The sequence below is a fragment of the Podarcis tiliguerta genome, assembly GCF_965153285.1.
Source record: "Podarcis tiliguerta genome assembly, chromosome: 3".
Taxonomy (NCBI): Eukaryota; Metazoa; Chordata; class Lepidosauria; order Squamata; family Lacertidae; genus Podarcis; species Podarcis tiliguerta.
The window spans coordinates 99272-110780 of record NC_139536.1 but is presented as its reverse complement, the minus strand read 5'-3'; the positions used below and the strand labels follow the sequence as shown (position 1 = coordinate 110780).

The 11509-nt window shown below is 62.9% G+C and overlaps 2 protein-coding genes across 4 annotated transcripts; one reads left to right on the top strand and one right to left on the bottom strand.

Annotated features, from left to right (window-relative positions):
* Positions 1-35: 35 nt before the first annotated feature.
* LOC310674742 (low density lipoprotein receptor adapter protein 1-like) lies at positions 36-4396 on the top strand. Of its 3 annotated transcripts, XM_083434359.1 has the most exons (9): positions 36-186; positions 355-497; positions 1639-1751; positions 2271-2385; positions 2582-2654; positions 2913-3037; positions 3197-3258; positions 3453-3484; positions 3715-4396. In XM_083434359.1, the coding sequence occupies exons 1-9, from the start codon at positions 96-98 to the stop codon at positions 3822-3824; spliced, it is 864 nt and encodes a 287-aa protein (XP_083290485.1). In that variant the 5' UTR covers positions 36-95; the 3' UTR covers positions 3825-4396. The 3 variants fall into 3 exon arrangements, with proteins under 3 accessions (XP_083290485.1, XP_083290483.1, XP_083290484.1); XM_083434357.1 differs by lacking the exon at positions 3453-3484; XM_083434358.1 differs by lacking the exons at positions 2582-2654; positions 3453-3484 and having other exon boundaries at positions 2291-2385.
* Positions 4327-10518, bottom strand: FNDC4 (fibronectin type III domain containing 4). Its single transcript, XM_083434360.1, has 6 exons — positions 10090-10518; positions 7766-7881; positions 7390-7594; positions 6978-7067; positions 6318-6451; positions 4327-5735 (listed from the first exon to the last, which is right to left on the bottom strand). The coding sequence occupies exons 1-6, from the start codon at positions 10166-10168 to the stop codon at positions 5697-5699; spliced, it is 663 nt and encodes a 220-aa protein (XP_083290486.1). The 5' UTR covers positions 10169-10518; the 3' UTR covers positions 4327-5696.
* Positions 10519-11509: the final 991 nt, after the last annotated feature.

Genomic DNA, 11509 nt, shown 5'->3' with positions numbered 1-11509 from the left:
TGGCCCAGCCGAGGCGGCGGCGGCGGCGGCGTCTCGGAGCCCCTCCCTCCCTGCCTGCCTCCCTCCGTCCGTCCGCCCCGTCCGGTCCCTTCCCGATGGAGGCGCTGCGGGCGGCGGGCCGGGCCGTGCTGCGGAGCCCCAGCCTCGCCCGACACCGCCTGGGCGTCGCCCGCCTCCGCCGCCACCGTGAGTCCCTCCCCGCCGCGGGAGCCCCACGTGGGACTCGGGGGGGGGGCGCGGGGCCGGAGCAGCCCCGGAGGAGGGGGGGGGTCTCTCGGGGCTGCCTCCTCCGCCCTGCTCGTCCCCGGTGGTCTGACGGGGCCCCGCGCCCCTTCCCTCCCTCCCTCCCCGCAGAGCTGCCGGAGTCGTGGTCCGACATGCGGGAGCCGCTGCTGGAGGGGATGGGCTTCGCCCTCAAGTACCTGGGCATGACGCTGGTGGAGAAGCCCAAGGGGGAGGACATGGCCAGCGCCGCCATCCACCGGATCCTCGCCACGGTAGGGGGCGAAAGGGAGACCCGAGGCTCGCCGGAGGCGGGGATGGCCACCAGCCGGGCGGCTTTGGGACTACAGCTCCCACCATCCCAGACCACTGACCCTGCTAGCTAGGGAGGATGGGAGTTGTAGTCTCAAGACAGCTGGAGACCACCGCTGTCAACGTTTCCCTTTTTTTAAGGGAAATTCCCTTATTCCGAATAGGATTCCTCGCAAGAAAAGGGAAAAGTTGACAGCTATGCTGGAGAGACCCTGGGTTAAGAGGAGGAGAGGGCTGGCCACGGCTGCTGCTCTGCCTCCACAATCAAGGCGGCAGGATTCCTGTTGCTGGAAATCCTGCTCTTGGGTTTCCCTTTGAGGTTTCTCATGTTTTCTACTTTCAACTGAGCCTCGGCATGATCAAGAGCAACCAGGGAATCTGGGACAAGATTGGAGGAGTCACGTGCTTGGATCGTTTGGTGCCAGAGAAAACTGTCAACAGATCAAGCTCCTTTTAAGGGCAGACCTACATAAAGAACGTTGCAGCTAATAGGTTTGGAAGTAGCTTAGAAAAAGCTGTCATCTTGAAGGAATGTTGCAGTTGAGGAATCTGTGAAAGTTGGCTGCTTGCTGAGGGTCTCGCTGAAGGTCTTGTTCCCCTCAGACAGACTCACTGCTGATTCCGCGGTGGCTGGTTTCAGGAGCCACTGGCTACGGATCTTGGTGGAGATCAGATCTGTTCTGGTTCCCCAACCTAAGAAAATAAGCTCCCGTAGAGCCAGAATAAAGGGCAGCCCAAATGGTGCAGGGATTGGAAGAAACCTTACTGCATCTGGGGCTTCCTGATTTGGAGAAAAGGGTTTTGTCCTGACATGCTGTCTCCAGGTGTGATGATGAGCACCAGCCTAGAACTATCTTTGAAAGGGGATTGGACAAATCTACGGATAAGGAGATGGAGATGCCTCCCAGTAGAAATTCTCTGTCTGCCAAAAATGGAATGTTTCCTGAGTTCCTTCTGTGCTCCAGCTTGCCTCTTTCACAGGATGGGTGCAGGGTGAGGGGGGTGGCGCTTTTTGGAAGTCTCCTAGGAACTGAGGGCTGGGCTAAGGGGTCTTCTGTGATTATCCAGGAGACCTCCTTCCCCATCTCTACCTTCACTCCTCAGGCTCGGGTGGGGCCCAAGAAATTCCGGAAGGTGATCTTGACTGTCTCCCCACGAGGCCTCTCTCTGCAAGACGCTGAGACCAAGGAGACCATTGAGACCATCTCCATCTACAGGTGTGTGAGGATGCTTCTGCAAGGTAGGGCTGCTGGAGGCCAGGGAGCTGCCTGTCTGAGCCCCTCTCTGCATGGCTGCCTGGCTGAGGACTTGCCCGCTGGCTGGGCTGTGAGCAAGCATAAAAAGCAAGCAGACATGCACCCTCTTGGGCACTGCGGAAGCCAAGTGAGGGGCAGCCCGCAGGCGTCTCCTTTGGAACAAAGCCTTGCTGTCCTGGGGGACGTGGTTTGCTGGGGAGCCCCATCATGGTCCCTCCCTGCTCCCTGGGGGGGGGGGTGCTCCCCGGTTCCAGCTTCTGCTGCCTGCAGGACGGGGACATTTTCTGCTCTTCCTGTTTCCATAATCCACTGCTGGGGCAAAATGCTCTCGTTCTGCGTCTCTGCCTTAGTCCTGCATGCCCAGTAACGTGGCCATCTCCCACGGCCCCCTGCCCCGTCCTGAGCCCTCCTGCTCTTGCCCTGCCAGGGGTGCTTGGTGTGGGGATGCTGAGCGCTGCCTCCTCTCCTGCCCTCTTTCAGGATTTCCTATTGCACCACAGACAAGCTGCAGAACAAAGTCTTTGCCTACGTGGCGCAGAACCCCCAAAGCGGTGCCCTCGAGTGCCACGCCTTTCTGTCGCCCAAGAAGAAGATCGTAAGCGCTGTGTTGGCCCCCTGGGGAGGGCTGGGTCCTGCGCTGCTCTTTTGGGGTGGGGTTTGCTCGCCAGTTGGCCCCTCTGCCCCTGCATGCCCCGCAGAAGGGTTCCCCACCTCCCTCCCGGGGCCCTTTGCAGGGCGCTGCCTCGCCGGCTGCCCCGGTCGCCTTCTCTTGCCTCGTGTCGCCCATGCAGGCCCAGGCTGTGACTCTGACGGTGGCTCAGGCCTTCCAGGTGGCCCTGGATCTCTGGGAGGCTGCGCAGGCAGGTACGGATGGTGGCCGTGCCCCTAGCCATCGCTATGCCAAACCCGTGACCTGCTCCCGTCTGGCTTCCTTGGTGGCTCTGTTGCCCCCCCCCCCCCGGGTGCACCCTTCTTTTCCAAGGTTGTGGGGTGGTGGGGATGGTGGGGGGCACAGGAGGGGGGCTTCATGTCAAGGATGCAAAGTGCCAGCAAGTGGGAAAGGGAGGGGGCGCTGCTGGGGGTCTTGGGGGTTTCAGCCTCTGGGCATTTTTTCTCCACCAGGCTCCAGGGAAGGGGAGGGGGAGAAGAAGAAGCCCTCTCTGAGTCCGCTGTGCCCCCCGGTGGAAAGCACCCGCCCGCCTGGCAGGTCACCCCTTGGCAGCCCCCCCTTCAAGACCAACTTTGAGGTACGGTATTGGGAGTGACCTGCTGCCCCACTGCCAGGCCCCCTTGGCTCTCAGGGCCAAGAGGCTCCCTCCCTCACCAGCCCCGCCCTTTGTATGTCAGCGGGGGCTGCCTGCTCTCTCTCTCGGGGCCTGGCAGCCACCTGGCTTTCTCTGACCTAGGAGGAAGAAGAGGAGGACGAGGAGGAGGAGGAGGAGGAAGATCTCAACGAAGCCTTCTCTGGGTAGGGGCCTGTTGGCTGCGTCAAGGTCCCCTGTTGGTTGGGGGGCAAGGCAGTCAGAGGCGTGGGTTTTCTGTTTCTGGGGGGACACATTGAAGGGCTGCTGCAGGGCTTGTGGAGTAGGAGATGGTCTGGCTGGAGGGCTCTCCTTGCTGCTGCTGCTGCTGCTCTGATCTTTGTCTCTTCTCTGCCCCAAGCCGCGTAGAGGAGAGGGGCCGCCCCACCACAGGTAACCATTGACCCCCCCCCAGCATGTCCCCGCCCTCAACCTTTGCTTGGGATGAAGGGGTGGGGGAATCCCTTTGAAGCCTTTTCATTTCCCTTCTTCCAGAGGAGCTGGGGGTTCCCCTGCATTTTCACATGGCCTCTTCCATTTGTAGGTTTCTCTCCCTCCCGTCTCTCTCTCTGTCTTTTTCCTTCCTCTTGAGTGGCTCCTCTCAACGCCCTTGTGTTTTTCAGGTGTGGGGGGGCTTGCCTTTGGGGGCTCCCCAGTTGCCCGCTTCCAGTCAGTGGCGGCCTGGGGCTGCAGCCCCCCCAGCAGCTGCCTGCCTCCGGGGACATTTTTCTGAGGCTGCTTCTCCTCATCTTTCTCCTGCCACTCACCGTGTCTTCGCTGCTCATCTCCAGCACAGCCTCTGCTGCCCCTTGTCTGTCACCCACAAGGACCAGCTGCCCCCCACCTCTGGGAACCTGGTCTAGCCTGCCTTGGACCCTCAGCAGCAACCCAGGCCAGCCCCTCACCCTGCTGGCCCAGGGAACCCCAACAGCACCCTGCGGGGCATTCAGCAGGAATCATCAGCCCCAGGACCTCTTCTGCAGGGGGGGGGGCAGCATGAGTCTCGGGGTTGGGTGCACCAGGCCTCCTCATGGTGCTCTTGAGGCCTGAACATTGGGGGGGGCAGCATTCACATTCCCATCAGTCCAAAAGCACCCCACATTGAAGAGGGCTGTGTTGAGTGTAGATAAATCCTTCCCTCTGTTGCCCCCCCCCCCCCGCCCTGCCGTCCAGCTCTGGTGGGAAGGCAGCCCCCTCCCCTCCCCACCAGCTGCTCATCACTGCCAAATCACAGCTTTGTAGCAAAAAGACTAGTTTTTAATGTCCTTTTCTAAAGGGAAATAAACCATTTCTACTGTTGTTGTACTTGGGTGTCTTTCCTTGCAGAGGCCTCAGCCCACGGGGGGAAGGGGGCAGCGAATGGCACAGCCGGCCAGCTCTGGGGGAGCCTGACTGGCACACAGGGGGTGGGGGGCATAGCACCGTCCGTCTCCTTCCTGGGCCGGGATTCCTGGCTCACCTGCCTGGGGCTCACCAGTCTGGCTCCACCTGGAAGCCACATCCAGAGCTCTTCGGGTGAGCAGTGCCAGGCAGGCCCTTCCCAAGGGGGGAGAAGCAAGCCAAGTGGGCCTGGGCGACAGCCCTTCTGTGGAGCGGCAAGGTGGGCAAGCAGGGGATTCCACAGCCCCCCACCATTGCTCTTTGCAAGGGGGGGGGAGCCTGCGAGGGTCTTCACTGGTTAAAGTAGGTTCTCTGGCTGGGGGGGGGGGGGAAGGGAGCAACAGGGAGGCAAAAGAGGGCCTTTTGCTGCCCAACTGGGGAGGCGGAAAGCTGCCTGTCCTGAGGGAAGGGTGGGATGGGGTGGCTTGACCTCCAGGCAAAGGGCCCTGAGCTGCTCTCAGCCCCACTGCTGGAGGGAATAGGCAAATGGGGCTCTTCTCTCTCTGCCAGGACCGAAAGGCCATCTGCCACTCCCAACGCAGCGCTCTGAGCTGAGCCTTCAGGCTGGAAGAGCTGGACTCCTGGAAGGCGGTGCTGGGTGCTTGTGTGTCATGGGGGGGGGCTCCTCCTGGATGTGGCCAGGGGGAGGTGGTGGGTGGCAGTTCTCCAGCCCCCAGGAGGGAAGGGACCCCTCCTGATCTTGCTGAGAAGGAAGAAGGTGGAGGTGGGCCGGGGGTGGCTTTGGCTGGAGGTGGAGGGCAAAGGCAGTTGGCACACAGCTGGTACCTCCCCAAGAGGAAGCCAAGGGCAGCTGGCAGGAACCCTATAATTGAAGTGGGAGGGGGCAGGTGGGAAGGCGTGGGGGCTGAAGGCAACTCGATGGGGGCGACAAAGTCTGCCCAGCATGGTCTTCTGGGTGGTGGCCCTGCTCAGGGCCCAGTCCACAGTTTCCATGGTGAAGCTGCAGGGGGGGGGGGGCTGGGCGAGGTCGCGCCTTCAGCTCCCCCAACGTGGCTGCTGCGCTCTCCGTTGGCGGTGGCCCCAGAGAGAAGGGTTGGGCGAGAGGGTGAGCCCGGCGTTCCGCATGCACTTTGGCCCCGGCGGGCTCCATGCAGGTCTGCTCCTCCTGGGGTGAGAAGAAGCAGGAACTCTTTGCATGCAGGGAAGCAGGAGGCTGCGACGGTGGTGGCAGGGCGGAGGCCACTGAGGTCCCCGGGAGTTTCAGCTACACCTCGATGATGTTGACAGAGGGCGATTTCATCTTCTGGAAAAGGGAGAGAGAGGGTGGTGGGAGCGAGCAGGACCCCCAGACGCCTCCCGCTCCCTCTTGGCCAGGCTGTGCCCCTCCCCCGCAGCTCAACTGCTGCGCCCCCTTTGCAGCATCGCCCCCATTGCCCTGGAGAGTGCTCGGCACCTTCGCTCCTTCGAAAAATGCGTGTCCAAAGTCCCCACCTGTCATTTTCGCTTGCAAGATGGCAACCCGCCCTGGGTGGGTTCGGTTCCGGCGCCCTGTCTCCCCCTTCAGACCGGCTGCTGCCGACGAAGAGCGCTCCTAGTGACCCAACTCGGCCAAAGCCGACTTCCCCGGAGCCCCGACGGCTCCCGGGGCCGCGCTTTTGCTCCAGCCGCGCAACCAGCATCCGGAGGAGAAGGAGGCGGTGGCGGCACAGACCCGCTCCAGCCGCCGAGGGCCCCGAGGACGGGGCCCCCGCTGTGTCGGGCTGGGCTGCCGGCCGTCGAGCTCCGCGCCCTGGCGCCCCTCCCCGGCGATGGTGGGCTGAGCCAAGCTCCCTCTTCTCCCCTTCCGACACGGCCCCCGCCCGCTCCCTTGCCGGACGCCCCCCACCTTGCTGCGGAGGAGGCCCCCGGTGGGCCGCTCGGGCGTGCTGTGCTCCGAGGCCGGCTTGCTCTTCTCCTTGTTGTTGTTGGAGTCGTTGTCCTTGATGATGTCGTATTGCTTGCAGAAGAGGGCGATCACCGCTGCCGAAGCAAGGAGGAAGGAAGGTGACGAGGGGCCTCCGTCGCGCAAGGGTCTCTCCCCCCGCCCCGCCTTTTGACATGCTGGAGTTAGTGGCTGGTCGCTCCCCAGATCTTGCTCGTCCAAACCCTAACCCAGATGCCAACTGCCCATCGGGAACTTGGGGTGCGCCCCCACCATAAGCATCCGACCGGGAATCACAAGCGGAGAGGAGGAAAGGGCTGCGCTTTGCAAACTGGGTAGCCACTTTTTGAGGTGCCCCCGCTCGTTTGGGCCTGATCCTGCTGCTGCTGCTGCTGCTGGGCTCTTCTGACGGAGCCGCGTTCAACGGGATGCTTCAGTTGGGCCGCAAGGCTGTCAGGCGTGGCCCCTCCGTGCAAACAACGGTAGCCAAAAGATGCAGCAAAGAAGAAGGAACATTGGCTGTGCACCCAGAGACAAACTCCGGGCCAGCGCTAGTGGGACACTCACACACCCGTAAGGGACATAAGCAGAGCGTGCTGGACCAGGCCCAAGGGAGCTTCTCACCTGCCCACATGAACAGCACAGCCACGATGATGACGATCTCGCCCGTCTGCAGCTGCCGCTCCTTGTCCAGCCCCTCCATGGTGATGTCTCCTGCGGAGAGAGAGAGCTGTGTTTCGGGAGGGACGCCCCGTCGGGCGAGGCAAGGGGCTCTTTTCAGAGCCGGGGAAGAGCAAGGAGGGGAGAGCAGCTGCAGGCTGGGTAGGGTCTCGCCGGCCCCTCCGCCTGGGCTGCCCACAGGTCACTGAGGGGCCCCACCTGCCCAAGGACGGAGGCACCACGGAGCTTCCTGGCCCCCGGATGAGGCCCGGGACTGACAGGCGGCGCTGGAGGGGGACAGGGGCGCCCAGCCGGTCAGCGAGGCTCCGGAGGGCGGGGGTGGGAGAGGGGAAGGTCCCCCGGGCGCCTCGCCTACCCTGGCTGGAGCTGTTGGACGGCAGGCGGTCACTCTGCTTGAGGGTGCGGAAGTGGACCCTCTTGCTGGCCTGGCTCTCGCCGTGCAGGCCGATGCTCTGCACCTGGATGACGTAGTCGGCATCCTCGGCCAGGTCCCAGAGCACGCACGCCCGCGTCGTCGTGTTCACCTCCCGGATGAAGCGCTGCATCTGCCCGTCCTGCCGCTGCCGGAAAGGAGGGGGGGGGGCGTCAGAGGATGAGGGCAGAGAGAGGGAGGGAAGAGAACATAGCCCCCCTTGGCCGAAAAAGGGGTTGGGGAAGTGAGAAGCAAGGGGGCGGTGGGGCTGCGGGACAGAGGAGTGGTGCGCCCCGCCTGCCGCCTCCTCCAGCCTCACCTGTTGCAAGATGGCGTAGCCGATGACGACGTCCCCTTCCGGGACATCCCAGGAGACCATCGCGGAGTTGGCCTTGAGCTGGGTGACGGTGACGTTGACGGGCGACGGGGGCCGATCTGTGAAGCAAGCAGGGATGGAAGGGTCACTGGTGGCTGGGCAGGACTGGACTGGATGACCCCTGGGGTCCCTTCCATCTCCGCCTCGGGTTTCTCCTCCCTCCCGGGGGCTGGCACAAGTTGGTGCTGCTGCGGGGAGGACTTTGTCCAGGGAGCAGCGGCCTTTCCAGGGGATTTCGCACCCCTAGAGAAGGAGGGGAGCAGGGCCTGGAAGGCAGCGTCAGCGTCCTTGATGCTGTTATACCCTTTAGAGCTAAGAGTTATCATCTTGCAATGCAGTGCTTTCGTGCAAGCTGCTTTGAGCTTTAGTTTTTAAAAAACAAACAAAAAAAGAACTTAATATGAAAACTAAAGCCATTTTCCCTCTAAAAGTGAACTCCGGTGGTGAGACCCAGACAGAGACGATTAAAGGTTATGAGCCCAGGACGCTTCATTTGTGTTGAAATATGGACTATGATGGAAGGGGCTCCCTAGGCCCGAGATTCTGACTGCAAGCTGAAGAAAAAAAACATGGAAACTGGTGGTGGAACGACAGGAATATTCCTTTGAGGAGGATAATACTGGGTCAGTGAGTTCCACAGATCAATTAAGAATTGTCTGAAAAATATTGTTCCAGCATATTTTCTTTTCTTATTTTGTGCTCCATGTTCACTGTGCCCCCCTATTCATCTTTTACGCGGAAGGCCGAAAGGTTGTTGCCTCTCCAAGGGGAAGAGTGGCTCGGGGGGGGGGGGAGATCCTTGTGGGGAGCCTTGACACAAGGAAAGACCCTCCATCCCGCAGAAGCACCTGCTCCTCCCAGGGCTTCTCCTCCTCCGAGAGTTTCCACATTTGGACTCCGCAGTTCGCCTTCTCTCCCAGCTGACCTCCCCGCCAGTGGCGCCTCCCGCCCGCTCAGCTGTCACAGTTGCGCTCTCGCGTTTCATCAGAGTCCTGGCAAAACCGCGCGCCCTGGCTGTGCCCCCCCCCCCAGCCACAGAGGCCCCCTTTCTTTGGGGGAAAGAGGCAGCAGGTTGCCTCCTGCCCTGGCTGGGCTGCCCTTTCCTGACCTCGGCCACAGGGCCGCTCCCTACCTCCAGCTACCGCTCCAGAGGAGACCCGGGGTGGAGAGTGAGGGGAGGCTATGAACCCTCCACGGATCCCCTTCTGCTCCTGCGCCATTTCTGTAGTTGTATTTTAAGCCATTCATCTGAGAAACTTCTGTTTTGAGGGCACCAGGCAAGAAGCAGGAGGGCCATCTATTTGACCAGTAAACGAATAAATGTATTTCTTGGAACTCTGCTGGCTTGACCGGCAATAGGTCCCCCTCGCCATACCTGCCTGGTTTCAGACTCGCCGGGAATGGCAGCTCCTGACAACCACCTACTTTCCTTGCAAGCTGCGCTTAAAACTCCTAGGGGCCTCGGCTCAAAGTCAGCTTTTATGCATTAAAAAGACGGACCCTGCCAAGCAGGGGAGTCTGGGGAGCGGAAGCCGGCGTGTGGAGAGAGGTCAAAAGGTGTCCTCCTCCAAGCGAGGGAGAGTCGGGCCCCTCGTCTTGGGCAGCTGGAAGTAAAGCAACAGCCGCCGGTTTGGGGCCGGAATCCGGGCAAAGCAGGCCAGACTGAGGGGATAGTGACCGCGCGTGGGGTGTCTCATGAATGGGCCAGAGTCACCTTCTCCTCGTGGGTCAAGGGCAGCGGAGTGGCCGCGGGGTGCCAGGAGGTGCCCCCTGCCAAGAGACCTTGGCCACTTCTCGAGAGGAGGCGGAGGCCGGGGACGTGGGCAGAGGCTCCTTCTCACCCAAGCGAGGCCAGCTGGCAGCCGCGGCCTTCCCTGGAGCCAGGCTTTTACTCTAATGAAATTGGCCGGGGCTCCGCTCGCGGCTGCCGGGAACGAGGCGCTTCGAGAGGGGCCCGAGCCTGCCTTGGCCGCGGCGCTGCTGCCCCGATCCGGCTGCTTCCGCGGGTAATGGGCGGCCAGTGACGCAGCCGAGCAGGGCAGGGCAGAGCTGGGGCCAAAGAGACCCCCGCCTTGCCCACCCCCTCCCTCGCCCTCCGACGGCCCTCGTCGGTGTGCGGAGCAGCCCGGCTTCAGCACCAAGGCCAGCGGCCCGAGAGACAGCCAGCCGGGCCTGCGCTTGTGGGGAGAGCGCGCTGGTCTGGGGGCGCCGATCCTGACCCCCGGGGGCCTTTTCTCTCCCGCCCCGCCCGGAGCCCCGCCACTTACTTGCGCGCACGAGGCACAGGTCGCAGCTGACCAGCACCAGCACGGCCGCCGGGCTGAGGTACGCGGGGAGGGAAGCCATGGCCGCGGACGGGCGCAGCACTTGCTCATGGAGCCCGGCGAGGCGACGGCGAGGCTCCGGGCGCTCAGGGGGCGGCCAGCGCGGGGCCCCCCGCAGTCTCCGCCCCAGCGGCTCCCGCCGGACGGGTCAGTGCCAGCGCCGCGCTCCCGGCTGCGGAGCCTCCTGCTCTTCTGCCGCCTCGCGGCTCCATCCAGGCGGGCCGAGGCGTCCGCAGAGCCCAGCGGAGGAGCCCTGCCCAGCGGCCGAGGCCCGGTGCCGCTGCGGAGACTGCTCGGGCGGCGGCGGCAGCAGCAGCAGCAGCAGCAGCAGGAGAGGCAACGCGGTCCCTGCAGCAGCACCAGCCGCGCTCCGTCGTGGAGACGGTCTGCCCGCCCAGCGCCGCCCAGTTGGCGCCGCCTCCGCCTCGCCTCCCCGCGAGGGCAGCAGCTGCCCCGGACCTGAGTGGCCACTGGCCGGAGCCCGGGAATTCGGGCAACAAGGAGCCCCCGCCGACGTCACGCCCCGGCCAGGGTCGAGGGGGCGCTCTTTGGCGGGGCTCCGACCTGGCGCCCTACGGGTTTATTTTTTGGGGGAGGCGCAGAGTAAGGAAGAGCCGCGCAAAGCAGAACCGAAGTTGCACGTGGGGAAAGCCCTCCGGGATTATCGGTGGGGCAGGGAGGTTTGCAGGGGGTTGGACTTGATGACCCTTGGAGCCGCTTCCCGCTCTGCCCTTTTGTGATTCTATGATATCATTCAGCCCCAAGAAGGGCGGGATCAGACCCCCCCTTGCGATTTGCATACGAGAAACGTCGCTACCGTGAGGCAAGGCGTGTGCTGGGGGGGGGGTACATTTGCCAGGTCCTTCCGCCCCCGTCCAGGACCCTCCGGGCTGCCTCTCCTCACCGGCTCCCCTGACATACTTTCTCGGTCCTTGACGCGGCAGCTGTTCAAGCCGCGCTGCGGGCGCACCTGCCTTGGGGCCTTTCACAACCCAGTTGATCCTTGGCCGGCCATTAGGGCTAAGCAGCTGATCATTCCCCAGAGGAGCAGCAGCGAAGCACTGCCACCCCAAATAGCTGTTTGGGGCGCTGGCCGCCTGGCTCCTCCTCATTGGAACTCTGCTGGACCAGGCCAAGGGGGCCCATAGATTCATCATCATCATCACCACCACCAATTAAATGTGAGCCGCCCTCCACCTCTAGACCTCAGGGCAGTTCACAGCATCCTTTTCCCACAGTGGCCAACACAGGAGCCAACTCCCAGGGGCTGTGGGGTCTTCGGCCCCAACAATAAAATATTTGAGGGGGCTGCTCCCACAGCTGATGGGCATTGGCATTCAAATGTGGTGCCTGCAGCCTTCTT

Coding starts and splice junctions, on each gene's coding strand:
- LOC310674742 (XM_083434357.1), top strand. CDS start 96: ATGGAGGCGCTGCGGGCGGCGGGCCGGGCCGTGCTGCGGAGCCCCAGC. Junction 187..354: donor CGCCCGCCTCCGCCGCCACC/GTGAGTCCCTCC, acceptor CCCTCCCCGCAG/AGCTGCCGGAGTCGTGGTCC. Junction 2,386..2,581: donor TGTCGCCCAAGAAGAAGATC/GTAAGCGCTGTG, acceptor TCGCCCATGCAG/GCCCAGGCTGTGACTCTGAC.
- FNDC4 (XM_083434360.1), bottom strand. CDS start 10,168: ATGGCTTCCCTCCCCGCGTACCTCAGCCCGGCGGCCGTGCTGGTGCTG. Junction 6,452..6,977: donor TGTGCTGTTCATGTGGGCAG/GTGAGAAGCTCC, acceptor TTGCTTCGGCAG/CGGTGATCGCCCTCTTCTGC. Junction 5,736..6,317: donor GGGGCCTCCTCCGCAGCAAG/GTGGGGGGCGTC, acceptor TCCCTTTTCCAG/AAGATGAAATCGCCCTCTGT.